The sequence below is a fragment of the Pezoporus flaviventris genome, unplaced genomic scaffold (genome assembly GCF_033815535.1).
Source record: "Pezoporus flaviventris isolate CSIRO_AGI_PZ_B2104156 unplaced genomic scaffold, CSIRO_AGI_Pfla_v1 ptg000002l, whole genome shotgun sequence".
Taxonomy (NCBI): Eukaryota; Metazoa; Chordata; class Aves; order Psittaciformes; family Psittacidae; genus Pezoporus; species Pezoporus flaviventris.
Genome location: NW_026892550.1, coordinates 51,189,527 through 51,216,539, shown reverse-complemented (window position 1 = coordinate 51,216,539; position 27,013 = coordinate 51,189,527). Strand labels below are relative to the sequence as shown.

The 27,013-nt window shown below is 37.7% G+C and overlaps 2 protein-coding genes across 2 annotated transcripts in view; one reads left to right on the top strand and one right to left on the bottom strand.

Annotated features, from left to right (window-relative positions):
- AIMP1 (aminoacyl tRNA synthetase complex interacting multifunctional protein 1) overlaps positions 1–14,649 on the bottom strand; it is a 35,405-nt gene extending 20,756 nt beyond the window's left edge. The window contains exon 1 of the mRNA XM_061478082.1: positions 14,595–14,649. Within this exon, the coding sequence (XP_061334066.1) occupies positions 14,595–14,596 (2 nt within the window). The 5' untranslated portion in view covers positions 14,597–14,649. The remainder of the gene's footprint in view (positions 1–14,594) is intronic.
- Positions 14,650–19,895: 5,246 nt separating this feature from the next.
- Positions 19,896–27,013, top strand: part of TBCK (TBC1 domain containing kinase) — a 93,220-nt gene continuing 86,102 nt past the window's right edge. The window contains exons 1-2 of the mRNA XM_061478275.1: positions 19,896–20,215; positions 22,125–22,197. Of these exons, the coding sequence (XP_061334259.1) occupies positions 20,023–20,215; positions 22,125–22,197 (266 nt within the window). The 5' untranslated portion in view covers positions 19,896–20,022. The remainder of the gene's footprint in view (positions 20,216–22,124; positions 22,198–27,013) is intronic.

Sequence of the window (27,013 nt, the reverse complement as noted above, 5' to 3'; positions counted from 1 at the left end):
AAGGTATCAGTAGGCAGCAGTGTAATGCTGAGAAAGAAAACAGAAGTATTTCAGATATATTAGATATAACTTCTGCATTGCTTGACACTATTTTGTCACAATCAAAGCACTACTTCCCTTGTAATACTAGAGGAAAAAGATCTACTGCACTCCATTACACTTAAGTATCATTTCACCCACACTGAAAACACAAACACACATCAGCTATATAACTACCAGAACTAAGTATACTGTTAGCACAGTAAGGGAAAAAATGTAAGTTTCCCAAATCTCACATTGTTGAAGCAAGTTTACATAATTAAAAATACAGCTTAAGGCTCTAAGTAAATATGTGTAAATGATGAAAATGTAGATGCTCACCTGGGTCCTCCTCTGCATACAGCAAAGTGGACCTACCAAAATATTTTGGCAATGGCTAAAACACTTGAAAGCAATAACTATCAATGATAGAACAATTAAAAGCAAGCAAATGAACAAACAAAAGAAAAAAAACAATCCCAACACACAACCTCACCATATATTTCTCAATCAAGATTTTGAACAATACTGATAAATTACTGTGTATAAGCTCAAAATGTAGAACTTATTATTAAATAAATCATCATGAAAACTCATTTTTGACTCTCAGTACTAGACCAATGACCTGCTACCAGGTACTAGAAATGTGGCATTATAAAAGGCAAAGGTAGTTTTAGCTATGACCTTTGTATTTTGCTAAACAAAGAATGCTCTTTTTAAATGAGTAAAATGGAATTACAGCCTAAAATGTAAGACAGTATTGTAAAGTATGGCAATACAATTTTGAAGACTTATAATTGCAAAATGACATAAGAATTCCATCTTTCTCATCTCCCCAAACACATGATTGAGTGATTGCTGTAACTGGGGCTTTAAATAGTTGAACAGCCTTGGCTGTTTTTCTTTAGCACTTAAATACAATTTTTAAAGTATTCATTAACTATAAACTCCCATGTAGTCAGCACTGAAAGCAATTTGCCAAGCAGCAAACTGTACAAAGTTGAACATTTCTCCCATATGTTATTTCAACTCACATCTTTTGCACTGCTAGAGTCAGAATAATTGCGTTGCAGATCTCCAAACAACTAACATGTATAACACAGATCATCCAAATAGCTGTGCCAGCCCAAAGGAATGATTTGCTAGCTCTAGAGACCACAGTCCAACCCTTTTGGCTGCCAGATAAATCAGGCTCAAACCCAGCTGCAGACAGATCTTTTAGTAGTCCTGAGAGCCTACCCCTCCCTATTTTAAAGGGCTGTGAATAGTAAAAACACACACAACCCAACCTTTTCATATTGAAAAACACTGCAACATGAAAGAAGTTGTTTTTTTAAAAAATTTGATGGAACACTGAACACACACACACAAAAAAAAAAGGCCCATCCACTGGTACCAATTTTGACACAATAGAAGCTACTCAGTAATGATTACTTTTGAAAATGAAGACAAAGCTGTCTTGGAAGGGAATGATTTATCAAAGTCACAAGCAAGTCACAGCATTAATGAAACGGGCAAAAATCAAATCTATGAGAAACAATGAATGAAGAAGACAGACATATGTTAGAACAAAGGTAGAAGCAAGAAATTTTTACTTTAAGAGTATTATGACAGGCTTACTTTGAATGAAAATGAATCACTTTGATCTATATGGTAGAGATCATTAGAAACTAAACAGTCAGAAGTAAAAATTATTTTAGTATTTTGTTCAAGTTTGCCTTTCAAGACTTAGTAGATGCCATGACTTATTAATTAACCTCATCATATCTTAACAGACCACAGCTGCAACATTCAAAAAGTTAAGAGTACTTTCAATTTCATTCCTGTCCTGGCTGTAAGACTGTGCTAAATTTGTATTCAGGGAGAAGTTTTACTAGTGCTTGTCTCAGTCCAATTATGAATTAACTTTGTACTCTTTCTCAGTTCTAAGCAGACACCCCAAGGACTAAACAAAGCATAGACTACATGGAGCTATGTCCAGGTTAAGGTAAGTCAAGCGATTTGGATGAGGCCTGTCACAAAGACTACATATAAAGTTGTACATAATTTATTAATCCAAGATGACTGCTCAGTAATTCAGAAGACATGGATGGCTCAAAACATGGCTCAAGAAAAGCAACTTCTTTGCACTGCTTGACTTAAGCCTTAACAGGTTACACACCCACTGCATTTGCCGGGTCCCTTGGCAGTAGAGATTCAGCTGGCTGTGCTTTATAGTGCCGTCTGAAATTTAAGTAGCAGCTCATACGCCAAAACAGTTGGACAGCTGTATGTATTTTTTTCAGCACTGTGTAACTTTTGGATCCTACTGCATTAATACTTTAATGGTAATATCAGAATCTTACAGTAAATGATCACCACGTGCAGAAGGAATTCTCACATAAATCCCATGGTGGAAAAGATGCAACACCCACAAAATGCTACCTTATTTCTTTGATCTTAAGCACCAATTTCCAAACATAAAATATATCCAATTATTTGGATCAGAAAGCTGACATTAACAAGTTTTGTTGTGGCTTTTTGGTTGGTTTGGGGGGTTTTGTGGTTGTTTATTTTTGTTTGGTTTCGGTGGTTTTTTTGTTGTGGGCTTTTCTGTTTGTTTGGGATTTTTTTTTTTTTAGTTAGAAAAGCTTAATTTTCTGGAACTAGGTGTATCCAGTGGCTATCACTGAATACAAAATAAAATAAGTAGCTGCTACTCATGCTTCCAAGTAACCTCACAAAATGCAAAGGCTCAATGTCCACACAGAGACCACTAACAAGTGGTGCTCCTCAGGGATTGGTGTTAGGACCAATCCTGTTCTTTGTCAGCAACATGGACAATGGGACTGAGCACGCCCTCAGCAAGCTTGCTGATGACATCAAGCTGTGTGGTGTGGTGTGGTTAACACACTGAAGATAAGGGATGCTATCCAGAGGGAACCTGACACACTTGAGACGTAGACCAGTGCAAACCTCATGAAGCTCAACAAAACGAAGTGTAAGGTCCTACACCTGGCTCAGGAAAAACCCAAGCACAGCTACAGGTTGAGCAGAGAAGTGATTCACAGCAGCCCTGAAGAGAAGGACTTGGGGTGTTGGTTGCTGAAACGCTCAACATGAGATGGCAGTGTGTGCTCGTAGCCCAGAAACCAACCATGTCCTGGGCTGCATCAAAAGAAGCGTGATCAGCAGGTCGAAGGAAGTGATCCTGCCCCTCTACTCCACTCTCATAAGACCCCACCTGGAGTACTTTGTGCAGTTCTGGTGTCCCCAGCATAGAAGAACATGGAACTGTTGGAGTAAGTGCAGAGGAAGGCCACGAGAATAATAAAAAGGCTGGACTTGATGATCTTAAAGGTCTTTTCCAACCTAGCTAATTCTATGTTAAGGGGCCTAGAGCACCTCCCATCCAAAGACAGGCTAAGAAAAATTGGGGCTGCTCAGCCTGGAGAAGAGAAGGGTGCATGGAGACTGCATAACAGCCTTCCAGTATCTGAAGGGGGCTTATAAGGATGCTGGGGAGGGACTCTTCCTCAGGAACTGCAGTGACAGGACAATGGGCTCAAACTTAAACAGGAGATACTTGAGTTAGATATAAGGAAGTTATTTACTGTGAGGGTGGTGAGGCACTGGAACAGGTTGCCCAAGAAAGCAGTAAATGCTCCATCCCTCGCAGTGTTCAAGGCCAGGCTGGACAGGGCCTTGAGCAACCTGGCCTAGTGGGGGTGGTAGAACTAGATAATCTCTAAGGTCACAGTATCACAGTATGTTAGAGATTGGAAGGGACCTCAAAAGATCATCTAGTCCAATCCCCCTGCCGGAGCAGGAACACCTAGATAAGGTTACACAGGAATGTGTCCAGGCGGGTTTTGAATGTCTCCAGGGAAGGAGACTCCACAACCTCCCTGGGCAGCCTCTTCCAGTGTTCTGTCACCCTCACTGAGAAGAAGTTTCTTCTCAAGTTTAAGTGGAACCTCTTGTGTTCCAGTTTGTATCCATTACCCCTTGTCCTATCATTGTTTGCCACTGAGTAGAGCCTGGCTCCATCCTCGTGACACTCCCCCTTTATATATTTATAGACACTAATAAGGTCACCCTTCAGTCTCCTCTTTTCCAAACTATAGAGACCCAGCTCCCTCAGTCTTTCCTCATAAGGGAGATACTCCACTCCCTTTATCATCTTAGTTGCCCTGCGCTGGACTCTCTCCAGCAGGTCCCCGTCCTTCTTGAACTGAGGGGCCCAGAACTGGACACAATATTCCAGATGCGGTCTCACCAGGGCAGAGTAGAGGGGAAGGAGGACCTCTCTCGACCTACTAACCACCCCCCTTCTAATACACCCCAGGATGCCATTGGCCTTCTTGGCCACAAGGGCACAGTGTTGGCTCATGGTCATCCTGTTGTCCACTAGGACCCCCAGGTCCCTCTCCCCTACACTGCTCTCTAACAGGTCGTTCCCCAACCTATACTGGAACCTGGGGTTGTTCCTGCCCAGGTCCCTTCCAATCAAAACCATTCTGTGATTCTATGACAGGTGATGGACTTTACAATTACAGACACATATATATGCCTATAAAATAAAAAATATAAGCAAACTCGGCTGCATCTGGACATGTCTACAAGGTCAGCATATGTCACAGGAACTCAAAGAATCTGTAGAGCAGTTTAACCTCTAGGGTTTTACTGGGGAGCAAAAGCTTTAGATTACTGTCATAACTACATGGTAAAAAAAAAAAAACATAAATCAGATAGCAGAAAATTAACCAGAACTGCTCTGAAATCTACCTGTTGATATCAAGCAGAAAACTGTTTCTTAGGTATTTCACTTATTTTTGTAACTTTATCCTCAAAAGGTAAGCATTCATACTACCTCCTTAATTAAGAGCAGGCACAGCAGTTATAAAAACATAAAGAAGAAAAATATTTACCCTCTCTCCCTAAGACAGGCCTCACTCCAGAACAAAAATGTATTTTAAAAGTCTCTCTCAAAAACCAATCTTTTTTCTTTTGGGTCTGTCAGAGCAGTAAGGATAATAACCCTTGCTGAAAATCCCAGCTGCTAAAAGGACATTTTAAAGACACCTTCTCCTCAAAAAATGTGAGGAGTTTGAAAATAAGAATACTGTTAAGCAATGCATTTTGTGTCAGCAACAGTCTGCAAAATAATGGCACTTGTTAGGTAGTTCACAGCAACAACGATCCCCCTTTTCAGTTTTAATTCACAATACTCTTCACATCCAAAACCTGCCTATTAGTTACCTTATTTAGTTAAACTGTGAAATTATTACTTTTTACATTAGTTTCAGCTTTTCTATATATAAAAGTAGCATCTTGTAGCACAGCTAAAGGAAAACAGGATTTAACCATTCAGTTAAAGCAAGTGCTAAGATTAAAAATAACCATTATGTATTCAGGAAAACATTCAGCAGACATCATGCAGATGTACAACAAAAGAATTAGCGTTCTCTAACAACCATGGTTGCTGGTACTGGTTACGGTTACTGCTGGTACTTACTGAGGAAGAAACTTGACATATCCTTTTATGTGGACCAAGCAAAAGGTGAAGAAAATTAAACCTGAAAATGTGCAGGTTTATGTGTGCATGTGTCTGTGTGTAATCAATGAAAGAATGGCAAACATCTCTTAACCAGGGACAACAAAGCTCTGAGGGGAAAACTACTAGCTGAACTGCAGCTACAGCATCTTATTTACATAGGCAAAACCCTCCCACACATACTCAACACACCAGTCTCATCGCACAAATAACTGTACTTTCCAGTACTGAATTTATTCACATACAATATACAAAAATACTAATTTACCCTGTGAAGAGAAAATTATTTATTCAGCTGTGCAGTGAAAAGTCTAACTTGACTTTTAAGTCTAAAGCTGGCTGACAACAACTAATTCTCAGCAGCCAGAAGCAGTTACATGTCATTTCAAACCGCATGCCAGCAGTATTCATAACTGCATATTCCTGGCATCAGCCTCAAAACTCTTTGTCAATGTAGACTGAATAGAGTTAAAATTCCTAGCAAGCATCTCATGTATTTAGAAAATCTTCAGATATAACTATTAATTATTGTAACCAACTACCTTTTAGATCAATGGTTTAAACTTGTGTAGTAGAAATATGCAGAATATTTTTCCCCCTTTGGAAGTAAAAGAAAGGAACTACTAAGAAAAAAAGTTTTCAGTAGATTTGCATTTCGCAGATGAAGACTTCACTATTCTCAGCAGGAAAACAAACCAACCAACTTCTGAAGCAAAGACTGTACAATAACTACCTGTCAATCATTTCCAAATAAAGTGCAAAAAGTAAAAATTCAAAGGATGCTTGAAATAAAAATGCCAGCTTCTGCTCAGACATGGATACCCACCAAAGGGTTTATTACAACACACCTATTTCAGATCTTCTACTGATGTGAAACAATTTTTTCCAGAAGAGTATCCTTCAAATTAAAAAAAAAAAGAAAAAAAAAACAAAACCAAACCAACAAAAACCCCCACCAAAACCAAACCACACCACATTTTCCTGCAACAGGTTTATATTTAACACAGGTCTTTTTCTTTTTAAAATTAGGATAATTTCTTATTAACAGAGAATCATCACTCAGATTTTATATGCTTCTTTCACATTTTGAAAAGCAAAAAAGCTTTCCAAGACTAATGTAAGCCCCATGCAAACAAATACACTATTGCAGTTATTCTAGTTGACACACAGTAACTACCTTCCCAAACCATTTTGAAAAGGTTACTTTCAGCCCGACTTGTTTTCTGTATTCTAAAACCAGAGAGGAACACCAAGAGTATTTTGGATTACCTTTTAGCATCCTTGAAAAACTCAAGCTCTTACTTCCCTTGTTAATTTAATATTGCATAGTTTACTGAGTAAATTCTCACTAAAATGTTCATGCACTGGTGCTGAAAAGAACTAAATTAGGAACATCACTGCTACTAAATACCTCTTTATGAGCACTTGATCACCCAATTTAAAAGTAAATATACTCACTAGTCCTTTGGGCACAGTCCAGAACAGCAACACCATTATTGAATTTGCAGTATGTTAGTTCAAGTAAAACTTCTGGACCACATCTTCTATAAATACTTAAGTACTGCTTGAGAGAAAGCACACCAATATTGTATATTCTAATGGCACTAAAAAGGTAGACAGTCTTGTAATTGCCTTTCAAAACCTTCTTTGTAACTGTATGTAGAGAGAAGCATTTGAGGCTTGCAGCTTTTACAGCTTCTAGGACGAAAATTATTTTCCCCTCTTTCAATACGGAGTCTGTGCAGAGAAAAGAACAAACAAAACCCTCGTGCATTCATCTTGGACACTGAGAAGGCTGATGTCAGCTGTACGACTGACAGCATCTGACAGAAAAATTCTCCAAGCAGCTTTTGGGCAACAGCCATATTTCACCCATGGATTCAAAGCTTCTTTTGTTTCCATAGTTTAAAACTGAGCTAAATTCTAATTTTGCTCAGTTTCAAATTATCCTATTATAAATCCAACCATTTAAAGCCAATTATTTTCAATTAAAATACCTTGGGGTTTATCACCTTCAAAACCTGCAAATTTGCTGGCAAGTTCTCAGTAAACTCTAAATTTCTAAGCTATATGTAAAGGGTAAAAAAAAAAAAAAATAATCTGTGCCTAGTTCTTATCATTTTATAGATGGTCATACGGATGTGAAATGACTTACCCACTGTGTCGTACCAGGGTAATTCAGACCCTAAGAAAGATTCATTTCCCTGGTGTACAATTTAGTGTCATATCCCAGCTGGCAACAGTGACTTCCTTAGTGTGACTCTTACCAGTTACTGGAGCACTTGACACAAAAGTAGCTCTTACAGTAGGACAAGCACAAATGTGAACTTACGGCCTTCACTCCAGAGCAGCTGCTACCAAACCAAATGCAGTACCTCTTGCATGCCATGTGCAAGCCTGTGCACTCTGTGGGAAGAGCAGTCCCTGGTTGCCCTGGCCAAATGAGCTGCTGAAATATCTGCTCACTTATCTTCAGTCAGAAACAAGATCCTGCTACAAAGCCGTATATTAAACTGTAATTGAGAGACACTCTGGGATAGAAGCCAGATCCAAAAGCCATGGATCGTTTCTGACAGAGGGTCCTGAAGTCAGAGACTAATCTTTAAACTATTAATTTATACTCAGTTGAAGTTACATTAGGAAAGCTCCTGATGAGAAGGAAATGGAAATAAAAGTCTTCTATAATGGGTAGTTTTACGCCAAAAGATTGCACCAGATGATCTTTAGAAGAGATCTGCTAACTCAAAGCGACTTTTGACAATGTTTTATGGATTGCAAACTGCTTTCAAATGTAAAAAGCATCTCAGAATCTGCCTGCTTTCTGATAATTAGGATATGAGACAATGCATCAGAGAAGCAGTTATAAGAGGAACTCATTTTTTTTTTCTAATCCATCATAGAATCTGTCAGTTTTTTTGCCAGCATTCTGAGAAAAGAAGAATGGGTTCTTCTACATGAATTGTATTTAATGGATGACGGTTAAATACAGTATATATTGCTTTCTACTATGAGCGCTAGTTTAAGCTTCCATTTCTAGAGTTTTTGAAGTCAAGGAACAGTTTCTAGGCTGTTACTATAAAGTGGTATAAGAACTTAAGAATTGTACATAAAAGTTGTGCAGCGCAACAAAAATTACAAAAGCTAGGTCAGCAGAAGGCATTTCTTTTCTGGAATTTCTCTCTGAAAATTGTACATAGCAAAGAGGACTTTATCTAATTCTCATTTCAGTAAGGTATCAGTCATTTTCTTTAGAAACAACAAGTGTCAACAAGTTATGACAACTGCTGTTACAGACTCCCAACTGAGGTATTTAATCACTAAATTGGATCAATTTCAGACTATCATGGCTCTAGGCTTTAAATGTAACTGAAGAGAAACCTTATCTTTCACCTTGGTAGCCAGAGATGATTCCCTCACTTTATTAATAAAGATAGGAATTACTTTTATAGGCATAAAACTTTCACTCTACACGAGCAATAAGATTTTTTTGGAAAAACATCCCCTCGTCAGTTTCTGTAGACAGAACGGGTGACCTACCCCTACCAGAAGTCCGCTGATCGATTGACAATATTCTGACAAAACAGAATGAAGCAAAACAAACCACAAAATTGAACAATTGGAAGGTTCAGAAAGTTACTCAGATATTCAGATGTGGACTTATTCACCCAGTTAATTCTATCCCCCCAGTCCTGTTCTGATCCCATGGTAGGACATGAGAATTTTTGAGTAATAGAAGAGGAACAGTCATGGACATTCAAGAAGAACACATGACTCAGACACTGATTGTTTGGTGGTTACACACTACTGCTAATGCAGCTCAATGTTAGCCAGTAAGCAGCAGCATTAGATTTACTAGGATAGACTAATTACCATAGTAAATAAATAACATACAGAGGAATAAACAAGTGATTGAATTGCTCCTCTTATTTCCATTTGAACCAGCCAGTTATTTAAAATGCAGTATTGAAAACCAAAATTGCAAACTACTTTACAAGCTCACAATAAGAAAATAAGAGGATACTAACAGTTGCCATCTGCCAGTCCTGAAAGGCATGACATTTTTGAGATAGCTTATTTAGAGGGAAAAATAAAAACTCAAAACTGACATTCAGAAAAAAATCCTACAAATCAAACTGATTTCTTTTTGTGTTGGCCAGTCACCTGATACAAAATATCACCTGGGAGCAGGTCATGACTTGTATGTCTCCTAGAAAGCTGAACAGGGATCTGGCACACTGAATTTTATAATCAGGGATGCCAGCGACTGCCATGCCTAAACCACAGTTATAATTACTTACAAATTTCTAACCATGCTAAATTTATAAGCATTTGTCAGTAGCACAGAGCATGTTCAAACAACAAACTTTCCTTATTTAACTATAAACTTGAACAATTTAGAAACAGTCAAATGAATATAGTGATCATCTCAAAATATTTGAAGCCACCACACTAACCAAGCAAACTAGCTTATATTTCTTAAATTCAGTAAGTGCTTTCCCTTGTTCTGTCTATCAGATCTATTCAATAGACCAGAGCTACAGAGACTACAGTTTTAGGCAGTGAAATATACCTGCTTGCAGAACGCGTCATACTTGTTACAGACTTCACCATTAGAAGGCTTTATGGCTCAAAAATGTAAAGGCAACTAAATAATTAACACAACACAAACAGTATAGAGAAGAACAACTTTTCACCTGAAAATTTACCTTGCCATGCCTCTCCCCTCCGGTTTAAAAGAAAAAAAAAAAAGGAGTGGGGAAATCAGCTCAAACTTGTCTTTTCTATAGACAAGAAGTACGAGGGATACAGGAGGAAATATAGGAGAGGCAAGTCAGGAAAGGCCTGACTAGCCACATTTTATTACAGGCAAACTGCCTCAGCTGCTCAGAAGGTTTCCCAAGCAATGTTCACATTGCACTCATGCATACTCAAGACCCCTCCCCGCAACTGCTACAGAGATTTGCTTTTGTCCAGGTTCTCCTTTCCCGTCTCTCAGCTTTTTAAAGACACTTCAAAGAAGATCAAAAAGCTTGAAAGAAATGCAGTTGTTTAGTCTACAGAAGAGAAGATAGATGGAAGGCTTGGCCTCGTTCTTCAAATGCAAAGGAAGTTGGTATGGGAATGGGACTAGACTGTTCACCAGGTTTACTGCAGACAGGAAAAAACAAGGAAGATTTAAGTTAGACATTTGAAAACCTTTCAATTAAAAGTAATTGACTGACCAGGCTACCTATGGAGGTTGTGGAATATCAATCACTGGAAGATTTTAAGAAGAGGTTATGCAAACACCTGTCAGAAGTGATTAAGGTATAATAGATTAGAGTGAATTTGAGATCTTTTGCTCCTCTTCCACTAAGGTCACCCAGCATTACAAACTTCCTCCTTTCACACCCCTGCACTTTACTGAACTTTAAAAAACACATAGTAAAACCTATCCCTTTAAATGTGACATTTCCACATATTCAAGTGTGATTATTTGGTAGAGCAAAACACACATCAAAGATTTGCTAACTGTGAAAGCAGGATAAAGAAATCACCTGTGAAGTAAAATACCAATGCATTAGGTTTACACTCATACTGAAGAAATTGTCCTCTAATGTCATAATGCAGACAGTACTATATTTTCTTGTTCTCCAAGAGAAATTTGTGAAAATTTTAACTGATGACTTACTGATTTGCAGTCACAAAGCCTAGCCAGCCATTTTTCAGTTTTTGCTTATTTTTTTTTTAAAGGAAAGCACTTTTTCCCAAGCATCAAAAAACCCACAAGCCAAAACAACAAAACAAACAAACCCAACAAAAAAACCCAAACCAAAACAAAACCCAAACAATGAAAGCAGAAAAATGCTTTGAGAAGTATCCAAATCTTTTTGAAACCCTATTAAATTATGAGTAAGGATGGCTTCCACCACACTAGGGGATAAGAGCCATATGAGACTTCCCTCCAACACTGTTTAATACTAACATAACCATGGAAATACTTCCCCCCTACTGTTTAACACTAATGTAACCATGGAAATGAAAACTAAATATCAATTTCTTCCTCACCACCAGGATGCCAGGATATCTAACATGGGAAATATTTCTGGGTGATGATAATAAGAACCATACAGGTAACTGTTTAGTAGGAAAATAAACAGGGGTTTCCAGGGGTCTCTGCTGGACTGACATCATATAATTAGTATCACTATACAAGAAACAAGAGATGCTATTTATTTTACTCACATCTGATATTCCTAGCAGCCACCCTCTATGCGGACCCTTCAGTTTACTTGTGTTGTCTAGCACTTGACATTCTTTAAGTTTTAGGAAACATTTCCTTTGAAGAGACAAATGTGAATTCATTCACATGGGAGCTTCAACACACAGCAACCAAACATAATCAGAAAAGTTCAAAAGTGTTATGGTAGATAGCAGATTTGTCTTCCTGCACACTTGATAATCTTCTGCTGACAACTGCTTTCCATTATTTTTATTATAGAGACATCTTCCCAGAATGCTTCTGAGGACTTGTAAAGTAGGTGGGATTTATACACACCTGAGAGCTCAATTTTTTCTTTTCATTCTTGGTCTAGAGAGGTCATGAATAACACTTATCTCCTATTTTGCATCTCAATACATTTTTTTTCTTGCAATTCAAGATCCACTCTTCATTCTGATGCCATTATTTGGGTTCTTGTCCTCCAGAATGTACAAGCTACCTCTGCTGCTGCTGCTTCAGGCTTTTTCAGAAATGAACATGACAGACATAAAATTATTTATTCTACTTTCATGTTGGTGGGAGGGAAGCTGAGAGACCAGCACTTTTCTAATTTTATTCTACTGGTAGTTAGTAAATTTACACAAAGCAACAATTTCAGAAGTGGTCTGTTGACTCAGAAAGCAAGCCCACAAATCACTACAGCTGATTATTACCTTATGTTATGACTTACTATCTTATAATACAACCTAGCAGAGTTCTATAGTATTAAGTGTGCTGTGTATAGAAGTACTTTGAGGTATTTTTACAGTATTTCCAGAAACTGTTTTTAAAGCTTCACGCCAACTGAGTGCACTGTATCTCAATATATTACAGATTAAAATAAAAGCAAAGTTTTTTACTTTCTACTTTAGTCCTAATTTAAGAAACACCACCACACAACACATTATGGAGCTTATGGAAGAAAAACAACAAAAGGTTGAGAGAATTTGGAAACACTGATCAAATTATTGTGATGTTTCATCTGAATTAGGAATTCAGTGTGTCAAGCACATTACGTGAAATTTCAGTGATAAACATTACAGTAAATATATATATTTCAACATTCTCTAAATTATGACTGTTCTTCAAAAACATGATTTTATCAAGGGTATTAAGCAGGCAACTTTAGGAAGAACAAGAGCAGGGAGGAATGCCACCAATAAGCTCTGCCTGACGGAGCATTACTCACATGACATTTTATAGTTCCCTTTTCATGAAAGCACAGTATTGTGAAACTTCCAGGTCAGTAGAAAGTCAAGGACTGTAGTAACTAGAATCCCTTGAGTGATTTGCAGGAATAACTTTAAAGAAAAGCCATGAATTAAAGGATTTTGCAAAGCATGCAAGGTCCCGGAGGGTTGCTTGCTTCCTCCGGGAAGTTAACTTCATTGCTAGTCTTCTTGGATAACACATGTAATTGAAATAACAGTACTGTATTAAACAGACTTCAGTAAAATACATTTAGGAGAAATTTCAGAGAACATCTCCAAAATCAGAAGGATGAAAACCCCCACTCTACTGACTATTTGATAAAATGTCAATGTTCTACCTTTTAATTATTTCTAAAGTCTTATCTCTTTCAATAATATTCAGTATTAAAAATTCTGTTTCAGGACTTCAGTTTTATTTTTACAGATGTTAGGTTTACTTTTGCAGAGGTCTGCCAAATAACATATTATTATTTAAACATAACTTGAGAATAATGTCGTAAGAGAACAATAACGACATACTAAAATGGGATGCTATATTTAATGACCATTGCCTCACCTTACTACAAATTTCACGTAAGCATCCCGAATTGCAAAACTACCCGTGAAAAGTAATAACTGTATTAAAAAAATAATAAAATAAAAATCTGAGTTAAAGAAACAGAAAGATCAGGAAATGCATGGATATTTTGTAGCAGTATTTTCTTCATTTTGCTAGCTGCTAAACCCAACACAAAACCGCTTATTAAGATATATAGTACTTCAGTTACATTGCCATATGCTGCTTAGCTCTGGACTTGTAACATAATCTAACAAGGATTATCCAATCCATGCATCCCTGTACAGAATGTCCTGCATATTAAATCTTGCAAGTATCTCTACTGAGAAATGAGCAAATACTTAGCTAAAACTGGTTTTCACTCACTGAAGTCTATGCAAAAGCATAACAAACACATATACCATTTACCAAAACAGAAAAAGCAGCTGTTTTTCAGTAAGTAACAGCCTGCCCTATGCAAAGCTCAAGTCCGTACACACATACTTCCCAGGCTATTACAGCATTTTCTTCAACGCCCACCACACTATGCCGCTTCCAGTCGATGGGCTAAATAAAGGAACTCAACTAATTTCAGAAGAACCACTTCAAGTGTATGCTTCTTCCCCGCAAAATGTGGTATCTGTATCTGTAGTGCCACCCTACAGCTACAATGCACACTACGCCCCGTGATTAAATCCCATATACAAATTAAACAACAACAAACACGGTTTCCTCTATTTTAAAACCCCTCAGCCCACTTCCCCGCTGCAGAATTGCCCTCAGAGGGATAGCAGCAGCCTCCCTCAACCACCGCCGCAGCACACAGCCCGCAGGGACATCCCGCCCTCAGTTGTCTCCGAAGCAAACAGAGCCCTGTCCGGCTCCTCAGAGAGCTCGGCCCGACCCGAGGGAGGGCCCCAGGGCAGACCACCACGACACAAGCCCCCAGCAGCGAGGGGCATCAGAACCAAGTCACCCACAGGCGCTCTAGGAGCAGGCTGAGGGGGCACAGCCACCGCCCCGCCGTGTCGGGCCCCACCGGGACGCACTCACATGAACCGAGCCGCCGCCACACACCTCCGCCCGCTGAGGATAAAAAAGGACCCCCTTTCCCTAGACTGCCAGCGTGAGCGCCTGAAGCTTATAAAGAAAGCGCCTAGGAAAGCTTCAGTACCAGCAGCAAGCATTGCTTTTACGGCCAAGATGCTCAACATGTCGTTGTCAGAGTACCGATAGAGCACACACACAAGTGGCGTTAGGGGAACTATTAAACTCTTCTTTTTTAAAAGGCCCGAAAAGGAGAAAGGTCAGGCACCCCAGAAGACACTCTTATGCCGGGGTCCTTCTGGCTCTGTCTGCGAGGAGTGACGCCACGGAGCAGAGAGGGCGGTGCTGCCGCGCTCAGGGGAGGGGCGCGCGGCAGGAGCGGCGGCGCTCGGGGAGGAACCTCCTTGTCCAGGTCCCGGCCCTCCTCCCTTTCCCTCTTCTCCTCTCTCCTTCCTTTCTCCTACCTGGCTGTGCTTAGGGCGGCAGCCCTCGCCCGTGGTCGCTGGGAGACAGAGGCGCCGAGGGAGTGGTGTGTGGGGCGGGGGCGCGGGGCGAGCGCTGCCTTGCAGCGCCGTGAGGTGTGCTGGGCCGGAGGGAAAGGCGGCCCCGCCGGGTCGCGCCTTTTCGAGCTGCGAAGTGACGTGGGTGTAGCGCCTGAGGGCGCGGGGGGCTCTGCTCGCGTTTCCATAGGGCGTTGGGGGTTACTGGAGCGGCTCGGGGTTACCGGCACTTTCAGCAGTCCTTCAGCAACCTGGTTAAATCTGACTTCCACTGAATTCCTGAGCAGCCGTGGATAATGTGTGCAGTATCAAGTGCTAACATAACACCTTTATGTGTATAACGACGCCGATGTAGCGGAACAGGCAGGCTGGCAGTAACCAAGACACTGATAAACAGCTAAAAGAACAGGTTTATAAAACAGAGAGTCAATTAGACTATTAGAATCTATCCACATTAGCCTATAATTTCTTCATGCTATCCAAGTGTTCTTATTTTTCCCCACTAGCTAAACGTCCTAGCTGCAGATACAAAACTTGAGATGTCTGTAAGTTTCGCTAACCCTTAGGCCTGGCTTTCAGAGCAGCAGCTCTTTATTCTATGCAGTAATGTTGTAAATGCTGCAAACAACACCAGGAACTCTACTTATGCAAGCACCTGTATGGGATAAGGATGCTTTAATGTACTTGTCACAAAATTCTCCAAATACTAGTGAGATAGAGTGTTTTTTAATCTTTGCTGTTGTCTTACATTTCACTTAAGTGCTGCTTTATTATCCCCACAACAGTAGGGAAAGGAATTACCATTTAGTATTTTCATGAAATAACGCCTCAAATATTTGTTAGCCACATATGCCAAAGCCACTATGATACTTCTATGGGTTTTGTGTTTTTTTCTTTTGAAATTTGTGTATTGAAGACAAAATAATGACATTGGAACCTTTTCAAAATCTGGTTTTCATTTTCTGTTGATCTCAAGTAATAGCATTATAATGAAAATTCTGGCATGGTTATTTATCTATTACAAAATTTGTATAACTGTGATCTGAAGTGTTTCTTTCCTGCACTGAATGTATTAGTTTGGACAAAACAACAATTTGTTTACTTGTTTTTAAAGTATGCCTGACGTGCATATAGCCTGTAATTACCTGCCCATGACTCCCTAGTTATTCTTTTTTTATAGGTAGAGTACCTCTTACTTCAATGAATGTTAGAAAAATTAGAAAATTTTGTAAAAGAAAATTTGATGTTTTACCACAGGACAAAACATTTGATTAAACACAATTCTGATTACATTTAGATTGTTATGCCACCTTATGGTGTTTGTAGTAGGTGTTTATACTGCAGATGAAAAAAAAGATTTGTGAGGTAAACTAAATTTAACCCAGAGTTCCGTCACCCCCTGCAAAAATTAAGCTGATAAATTAATACTTTTTATTATGAAGTGAGTATGTCCCAACTCACTGTTTGTGGTTGTCCTAACAAATACTTACTTTCTATGCTCCATTCCATAGGAATCTGAATTCATCTTTTCAATTTCTTTTCTGCATTTTAATAAACTTTATGAATAGTTGTGATGCTGCACAGTGAGAGGCAAATCACACAGTTTTGTGTTTTTCTGAAGTAGCAACACTGTAGCTAAAATTGCACCTTTTATTTCAGTTACTTTGTCAAATTAGTATTCCTGCTGCAACAGGAATATTTGAAGAAGAAGAAGAAAAGATATTTTGTGAAAGAATTTCTTCATATAAAATAGCTCACTTTGTTGAAAATACTGTGATTTAATGAAAACCAGGGTAAGCATAGGATGTTCAGGCCACCTGCTCTCCTGAAATTGTTCTTAATTGCTTTAAAAATAATTCAATAGCAGTACTGATTATAATTATGCTTTAATTCTGAAAAATTGCCTTCATTAGGCAAGGGATATTTACACCTGGATACTCAGGAGGCATTTAAATAACTAGCCATTTAAAATGGCTATCAGGTATTAGCACATGGCTAGTTGTCTTTATTTCTGCATGTGGATCCTTTATAAACCACAGATGTGTTTCACAGAATGGATTCATACAGGTTGGCCTGTGCAATGTTTGCTTCTGAGAGCCAAATTTATGTTTTGGTTTTTTTTAATGGCAAAGTTCTTAGTGCCCAGTGACTACTGCCTTAACGCAGGGCAGTGAAAAAGTTGTAAATGATGGCTATAAAATGCTGAATTCTGAAGAAAAAATATTTGTTCTTTGAGAGGAGTAGGTATTCAGAGAAGCAAATAAATTGCTCTGTAGATGACAGGTTTTTGTATTTTGTTTTTCAGTGCTGGGCATGGAAAAGCTATCAAATAGGAGATTGCTGAAGTAGAGCTAATCTGAATGTTAACTAGGAATTTGTAAAGTTCTTCTGCTTACAGTGGATTTTGTTGAGAATGTTGGTTAGTGGCTTTGTGTACTGTAAAGGTTGCTAAGGGAGATTTGGATGGAGGCAGTGGGCTAGAGAAGATCATTGAGAGGTTGGATGCAAAACAGGCCACTTCTGGACTTCTGATCTTTGTCAGACCTATTTTGCAGATGTGATAGACATATATGGAATAAATGGTACTTTGGAAACAACAGCTCAGTAATTTTAGTTGACAGTAATAAGACGAGTTTTTGTTTGCTCTTCCATCCTCACTGTTCCAGATTATCAGAATTGAATTTTCAGTATTCAGTCCCAAAATTGAATTTACCTTATCTGTTTCTGGTGTCAGTTTAAAATAACAAACGTTTCTCTTCCTCTTTTTATTCCAAAGTAATAAGGAAGTTCTACAGGCCATAATTCATTCCTCCAAATCATAAAATTAATGCAATATGTATCTTTTGTGTATAGAAAAGGTGACTTTAAGGTGTGAAATTGCATGCCTTGAACATGAGGAGAATGTGCAGCATTCTGTCTGTTTATAGTTGTGCCAGACTTTGATGTGGATTAAAAAAAGGAAAAAAAAAGAAAAAAAAACGATTTAAAAATAGTTAGATGAGCTTTTTTTCAGATGAAATTTTAAAATACGTGTAACACTTCTGTTTGAACTTAGAAATGTCAGTAAGGTACTGGATAAATGACTAGACTGAAATAATTTCATTAAAACAACGCCTTTCACTTTAGCTGTAATATATGTCCCTTTTTAAAGGTGTTGGAGGGATTAAGTTTGGTGGGTTTTTTTTTTATTACTTGGTTTATTTTTGAAGTCAGCCCCTGGGATTTGTAGAAGTTGAGAGTTAAGGACAGAGATCAGAGTTAAGTTGTGAAGGTGGGTATTGACAGAACTAGCTGTTCTCCATCATCAGAGAGGGTTTTTTTTCATTGCTTTAGCAGATTGCACAAAATGAACACTATACTAAGAGAACTTGTTTTAATGCATATATATTAAAATTCTTTATTGGTTCCTTTAGGTGGCTGACAGGATATATTGTTTGCTTATATCATGTCTTCCTTTTTGTCTGTGTGCTTCCTAACCAAAGGAAGTAAATGATAAATCTGTGGTTGTCTAGTTGAAGGCATTGCAGGTGGTCTAATTCATTATTGTAGGCCAAGTGCTCAACAGTACAAGAAAAGTTTAATAGAATAGTTATTGACTTGATACTTAACATTTTGAATAAAAATTCCTTTCTAAATGTCCACTGAATGCGGATGCAGTGTATTAGAGAAGTATTATCTAGAAGATTATTTTTCTGTAGTAAAAATGAAAACATTTCTTCTCTGAGTAAATATTGCACCCTACATATTTTACTTTTCAGAGACATAATGCATCTCACTGTTTGGCATAATTTTACTCTTCCTCTCCTCAACTGTGATCACATTAACATTCTTTTATTTTAGAGCAATTATTTGAGAACTGTTGTGCCAAGCAAGATTATAATTCATTCTTTAAATCAAGATTTTTTTTTTTCCTGATTAATATATATTTTCTTTCTGAAGCCAGGTAGTTCATTTGGCAGACATGATGTTTTTATAAGAATATGAGTCTTAATACAAATAGTTAAAGTTTTCCAGTTGGAACTTGCTGCATGCCAGTAAGTCTTTGTGCTTGCATTCAGTCCAATATACGTCTTTCCAATGGAACATTCTAACTCAAAATTGCATTGTTGGCATCCTAAAATAAATCCTTTCCAGAAGATATTAAATATTCATGAGATATGAAAGCATTGTATCTTTACAAATGAGACCTTTAATACAAAAAATACTACTAGAAAACTCCAATGCTCAATGCTGTTTCAGATTTTCTTCCTTTAAGTTTGATTGCTTAATACTGTGCATTTATATTTAAAGTGATAATGTATATTAGCATTTAAATGGGTATATCTCATGTTTGTATTCGGAGGGAAAAATACAGATGAGAGTCTTATATTTGCTTTGTATTTTAAATTGGACTGTAATAGTTAAAGCAGAGGGTACATTCCATAATTTACATTTTCATAAACTTGGTAAATATGTTTCGTATCTGGGCATCTGTGTGCAACTTGTCATGGGGTCATTCAAGAGTAACAGAAAAAACTTAGGTTTTTTATTGGGAATTTTCTGCTGCAAACAAGGTATTTTAAAAGAGTTTGTTTCATGTCTTTACTGCTTTTTAATCAATAGCCTATTGTATTACAGTAGTCACCTGAAGACTGTATGAAAACTTTTATCTGCTTTTAAAATAGTTTTATTTGGTTCTTAGATCTGTTCTTAAAACTATCACTGTTTCTTGATCTTCAAATGTAGTGCTTATGATGCAGCAGCATTGTATTGTTATTGCTGTTTTTATTATGCAAAAAGTCTCATTTCCCCAAGCCTTTTAAATTGTGTTATTTAGTAAGCAGCTAGTAAGCTCAGTCACAAGAGTCTATCTATTTTGCAGATAAATCTTTACTCTCTGTTCTCTTTTTAAGGAACGCAAATTGCTCCGAAGGGCTTAAGACTGTGCGAAAAAGATGTTTCCTTTAAAAGACACTGAGATGGGTGCCTCCACCTTTTTTGCCTCTGCTCTGCCACATGATGTTTGTGGAAGTAATGGCCTTCCTCTGACACCTAACTCCATCAAAATTTTGGGGAGATTTCAAATCCTTAAAACAATCACCCATCCCAGACTTTGCCAGTATGTTGACATTACCAGAGGCAAACATGGTGAGTATTGGTTTAGTAAGGAAATTTTATGTATGGTTACAGTGATGTTTTTGTGATAGCATATCTAAAGGTGACCTAGCAGTATATTGCCTTTATAGCACCAGAAAGTGGCTGGCTTTTAGCCTCAAAATGACTGTATACCTTTGCTGTGACTGGTGGTACTGGTGCTTTTGTTTCTTCTATACAGAATCAAAGCAGGGATTAATTGTCCGTCCTCTTTTGTTCTATGATATGCTAAGTGATAAAAGCCAAGAACTTTCTTCTTTTTATACCTCACTAAAATTCTTATATTCAGCTGCTGTGCCATGTTTTTTGTGTAGGACGTTGAAATACATGTATTTTTGACACTGACCTCCTACACCCATGTTCTAATATTGTGAACATTTTCATGTCATAGTTACTTTTCTTGTACATTGCAGCTGATCTTGCTGTTGCAGTTATTTTGTGTCTTGGCTGCAAGCTTCCGTTATTTATTTATTTTCTGTTCTAGCTCTTTAAGATCTCTCCCCCTAGCAATTACTTAATTCTGTACGTTTTTGTTTTTTTTTTTCCTTAGTAACTGTTATCACACTTATAGTTAACTCAAATAGGCTTTAGTTGTTTGGGGTTTTTTTTCTACTCCAGATGATTTTATTCTGTTGCAAGCTCAGCAGGAATACAGCAGTTGTCACAAAAAGGCTGGAACACCTGTGACAATTTAAGTGGTTGCCATCTTTAACTTTTAAATCGCAATGTTCCCACATGAAACTGGATTGTATGTATTTGATTAGCTACAAGGTCTCATAAAGTAGAGAAAGTAATTTTTTCCCTTTTAGGATGTAGTATGAGAGGATGTTTCAAATCTTTAGGATATTGCTGACTCCAAACATGGAAGTATTCTGGGGGGTGGGGGTTCTTTGTGTTTTTATTTGCTCTCAAACTTGCATATTTTTCATTTTCTGCCATCAGGAGATCTAGAAAGTTTATTCATTTTCATCTTGTTTTTTCTAGTACCTTTTGAAACAGGAACTGGGATTTTCTTACAACATTCTTTGGGATGAAAGGTTAAGAAACATTAGCTAACATTTTATAAGTAAAAGATACAGTTAAATGGGAAAACACAGCCTTTTTGGCAGTGAAGAGCCAATGACATGAAAGTTTGAGTGTGTATAAATATGAAGGAGAAACGATCTTCTCATAATTGAAGTAACTTGAAGGATGGCAAATAAAATGTCTAACCCTGAAGTCAGGAGACCATTTTCTTTCCAGTGGTTAAGCAGCAGTTAATCACTTTCAAATAATGTGGCAGATTTTGTGCAAATTTCATCATTCTGACACTGACAAAGTTTTCGTCAACCCTATGCATAGTAATTTATTGTTATTTCTCTTGTAAATGTCAGTATTCAGAGACAGCCCATCAATCTATGGAACATGTGGGATCCCTGCCAGTCCTATCACTATTTGTTGGGTAAAAGATACTAGAGCTAGTAATGTGCTAGTTGGTTCATCAGGACTAAAACTCCTGTGCTCACTCCAAGCCCCTTTTCTCAAAGCTAATGTTACTTTGAGTCTATCTCTCAACAACCCATTCACAGGTTCCTGCAAATATGTAGATGTTTATCTTCTTCGAGACCTCAAATCTTAAGTCAGATTTGATTGACATTGGTTGGGGGATTCAGCATTTGTTAGGGGGTTACTGGATAGATGGATTGACAGTGCTTTGCATGAGGAAGGAGGAAAGATAATCTTCTGTATCCCATGAATGAAAATGGTGGTGATATCCAGAAGTTGTACGTCTTCGACATTTAATTATGTGTAATTTTCCATGCAATATATGAAACATTTTATATCTGCCAAATAGGTAGACTGAGAAGTCTGTACTCCCACTGTCTTCTTTGGATTCTACTCCTCTTATACTTTTTTCAATTAGAGAGACTGGTGGTGGCTGCTGAGCACTGTGAAGAGAGTCTGGAAGATTTGCTACGAGAAGGAAAGCCAGTCAGGTAAGGTATCAATCTAAACTCAGATCCATTCACCATAATTTCACGTCATCTATGGCAAAATCCCAGACTTTTGTCTAACTTTTACTGGTTTATATAAATTTTACTCTGTTAATGTTTAACCTACAGACATTGTTTTTCAGACAAAACACATGCCTGTAAGAGAGAGTACTTATTTCCATACGATTCTAAAAGCCAGAAGGATTATGGGGAACTTGCTTAAAACTGAAACTTTTGTAACTCATGCTGTCTGTCTTGTAATACAAGTTTTGGGTTTTCTTTAAAATAAAATCAGACCTATGACTGGATAAATACCTTCCTAAGAATTAATTTGAAGACTGTATGCCTGCCAGATGCTGAAATACAACTTTTCACTAGAACGCACAGAATTTGTGTGTGTTTTTCATACGCAAAAATGTATTTTATTTATTAACTAGAAAGTGGACAGGCTGTCAGATACATATGCCAGGGTGCTAGTCAGTGATTTACATTTGAGTCAATACAGTCAGTTCAGCAAGGCTTTGGTCAAAACAAGGTCCAAAGGCCGGATGTCAAGAATATTTGCTTTCATACTGGGATGTATGGAACTGTTGAGCTGTATCTTTAAAGACTCAAACAAACAAAATTCCCATTAGACTTGTTGCTAAAAGTGTTAACTGCAGTTTTAAGTCTGTCACTAGCATCTTAGGAGCAAAGAAGTGGCATCTTGTCCTAAAGATTATGTAATGCAGAAAATGAAAAGAGTGGAAGAAGAGTAATATGATTTCAGTTTGGAATAGCAAGACATCAGACATCATAGGCTAACTGGTTATTTCCAGAGGACACAAATATATAAATACAAAGCACATTTAGAGAAATCCTAAGTCTCTTCATTCTAGTTTCTGAAAAGTTTATAGCAAACATTAGATTTCATCTCTCGTGATGTTCATGAAGGCATTGAGATGATGATTACTCAGTAAAATAGCGGGTTTTTATGTGTCTTCCCAGGGTCTTCCCAGTTAACATTGGGCATCTCAGGTGGGCTGATTTTGATCAGGAACTATACAGATATATTTCATGTGACTCATCCCAAGTTCGATTTGTATAAAAGGAGTAATACTGGATCTGTAGCCTTTTGAGCCTTGCAACTCCTCAATAGGATGCTAACAGTGTTGTCTTGCAGAGGTAAATCTAAATGTGAAATGGCCCATACCTGCTTGTTAGCTTTTTGTGAACTTAAGCTTGTATGATGGTATGTGTTGAAGAGGAATGTTAGGCAAATACGGCTTCCATTTTTCCTTAAGGTAGAAGGGTATTCAGGTGCAAAGGGCTTTTCATGTGTGGTATAGATTACAGCCCTTCACACAGTTTTGCATGAGGTTACTGTTATAGAAAGTTCCAGAAATAGTTAAAGCCTCGTAAGCTCTTTGCTTTCCTTTTTCACTCAGTTCTCACACTGTTCTTTGAACATGTGCATCCTGGTGTCAGATGAGAAGCAACCCAGGCTGCCTGCTGCCTCTTGACTGTTTTGAGAAAGCATGCATGGAGCTGTTTTAATTTGCTTTGAATTGCTTGATATAGTATACTTATGTAGATACTCTTGACAACGTCTGTTGTGATTTAGTCCTGCAGCTTTAGTATTTTAAGGGGCAAGATAACCTTTCCGAGGGGGAAAAAAAAATTATCTGTAATTCTATAAACAAAATTTTCTCAAATAACAGTTGTGGTTATATGCATATCCATTATTTCCCTCTGTACTAGGATGTGTTTTGTGTCATCCAGAAAGATTTTTGAAACCTTTCTAGCTAATTTGCTAGGGTATGCGGTTTTGGGGTTTTTTAGGTGCTAAAAGAAGTTACTTAGTTTGTGACAGTTTCCTCAGCTATTTGGGCTGTGGCTTTGTTGACAGTAGATGCCTAAAGCTCGGCTTTATTTTTTCCTCTTGGCTTGTGAAAGTTTTTACTAAAATAAGTTGTTCTGGTATCTGATTTTTCTTTTTAATGAGCCAATTGTGATTTCTTCAGGAAGCTGTAACACCTAAAGCATAGGGCTAAAATATAGCCTGTATGAATATTCATAGCTTTAAGAGACATTAGTCATTCATCTACTGTAAATTACAGCTTTTGCAGTAGTAGCTAAAAGATAAATTATTTTCATTTCAGATGAAGCTTCTTGCAAGACTGATGTTTTTCCTCTTTTTTTTTTTTTATAAAAACAGGCATTTTTGTTCTTATGTGAGACCCATTAATTTCCAGAAATAACTTGGATGTGCCAATTCCCAGTACTGGTTATATGATCTGTCTGTATCAATTACCTTTGGAGGGAAATATTTGCCTTTTTCCATGTATTCTGATTGTATTGGTCAATGATAGCATAGCTGGTTACACATCAGGAGTTGATGTGTATGCTATTGCAATTAATTTTATAAACTGTTTCTGGAATGTGAGAAGCTGCTCTTCTGGTTTCTAGATTAATTTTCCTTATGCTTGCCAGTAACCTAAGTCCTTTGCACCTGTACCACAAGCTGATGTAAAGTCAGCAGGAAACCTTCTATTATATTAGTGCTGAAATTCAAGACATTACATTATGGACTGTCTGTCTTTCCATACGTACTGGAAAACAGGCCATACATCTGTTTGCTAGTTATTTGCAGTTAATCTTTCCTGAAGTCATGCATCAAGCATAGCACACATTCCTTAATATATGAATTATATTTAGAAAAAAGAAATCCAAGGAAGTTACTTGTTCTATTAACCTGAGTCTCACCAAGTTTTCTAATTCTAATGAATCAGTTGCCCATAGGGGCTGAATACTGGAAATCAGAGCTCTAACCATTTACCTTATCTGTTGTGTCACAGCACAGCAAATAATTTTACTAAGCATACCACCAAAATTTTTCTAGAACTTGGATTTATGATTATTTACGATATTCAAGAATTCATTCATTACCTAACAATACTGTGACAGCAGTCTCCAGTAATTACAAAGACAGTGTGTCATTGTCCTCAAAGTTAACATGTTCCACTTCACTTTCAAAGGGTAATGAAAGTGTTTGGTAATTTATGGGCAGATTATTTTCTCTTTTAAGCAATGCATATTTGGGATCCTTGAAGCAGTATGTGCTGCAGTTAGAACTCTTTATCAGGTAAATTTCAAGAACTCTCAAATGGATGAAATGCGTGGGCTCTTTGCAATTCTTACCATAGGTAACCAGATGCAGAGAAGGAACCCTCGGTTCTTGAGTGTTTTCTGTGTTTTATGCCATATGGACATCATAACTGCAGTTAATGCTTCTAAAAGTGACATTAACTCCAAATCTCTTTTACTGTGCTTCCACAGGGCATCACAATAACAGCAGGGAAACTCTTTTGGAGTTCTGTGCCACAGGGAACTCAGGCTACAACCATGGAGAAGAGTTTTAGGATAGGATAGGGTAGGATAAAACTTCAGTCACTGATGTCCCATTTTTTACTAGACCAGTCTCCATTGTCCTCTGTGTGAGAGATTAGTGTCTGGGTCATTGTTTCCTGTTTAATTCCCAATTTATTATTCTGTCTGTTGTTACTCTGGGTTAGAGAAAGTATGCACTTAATTTTAGTTTATAACAGTCACATTAGTGTAAAATCGGCATGTTTAGGAGTCAGTTAAATTTTAAAGGGCTAGGAATTCATTTAGGTAGTCAAGCAAAAAACAGTAAATATCCGATTTAAGCTCAAAATAGTTTGATGCTGTTCAGAGATTTGAAAACATGTCTTGGTCCAGCTGGCTTCTTCTGTATTGCCTTATGCATGCAAGGATATTTTCTTGTGAATGAATTGAAAATAAGTCACAAAAAGTTATGAGAAGGAGTTTTGTACTTCAGCAACCTCACTAAGGGTAGTTTTCATGCTTGTGGCAGTCAAAATTTTACGAGCTTTTCGAAGTTGCTAGTTATTTTAGTACTGTTGATGCCGCAGACCTGAATGTAAGATGTGTCTTTATATTTTAAGCTTCTCCACCTTTTAAACACATCTAAGACTACTCCTTTGGGATACCATTTCCAGACAGCGGTAAAGGAGTTATTTTCTCTGCTCTTGTGCTGTGATAGAAGGAGTTGAGAGCTTTTCCTTCTCTGTCACGCTTGAAGTGTGTTTCTGCTTTGAAGAAGTTGATCTGCACTTGTATTCATAATAATAAAAATGCTGGCAAATACTGACATTCAGCAGACGTTTGGCATCTACACTAGAGTTTCTGGATGGGTCTTCAACTTGTGGCTTGAGCAGTCTGAGTTCTTCAGTAAAACATAGTTGTCGTATGCTTTGAAAGTCATGGTTTTGAAAAATTACTAGTGAACCGTCAGAGATACAAGGTATAGTTTTGTTATACACGGAACGTTTGATAGGAAACAGACTGTGTCTGCAGCTGTTTACTAGTTTGGAGAAAACATGATCTGACTGATTTGGATGAGTACATTTTATTCGACTGCATTACACAGTTGTCTGCTCAGTGATTGGATTAGATTTCTTTATGCCATACTTCCTGTTGGTGTGTTTTTGGCAAACTTGAAGTAAAACTATGTTGCAGAAGAGATTTTTAGATGGGGGAGAAGCAATTTCTGGGTAGCCAGGGATTCTTAAAAGATATTGTAAGACAGGTGCAAGTCATCAAAAGGCTGAAGGTTTTACATGATTTGACTTAAAGAGCTGTGTATGAGCAGAACTTCAAGGGCTGAGCGTATTCTGCTTTGAATCAAGTCTGCGTTGGAATTTCACATGAGAAAACCATATGTCATAATGAGGCTGCATTTATCAAGGATAAATGATGTAGTAAAATGAAGTAGCATTAATAAACAAACTTTTTT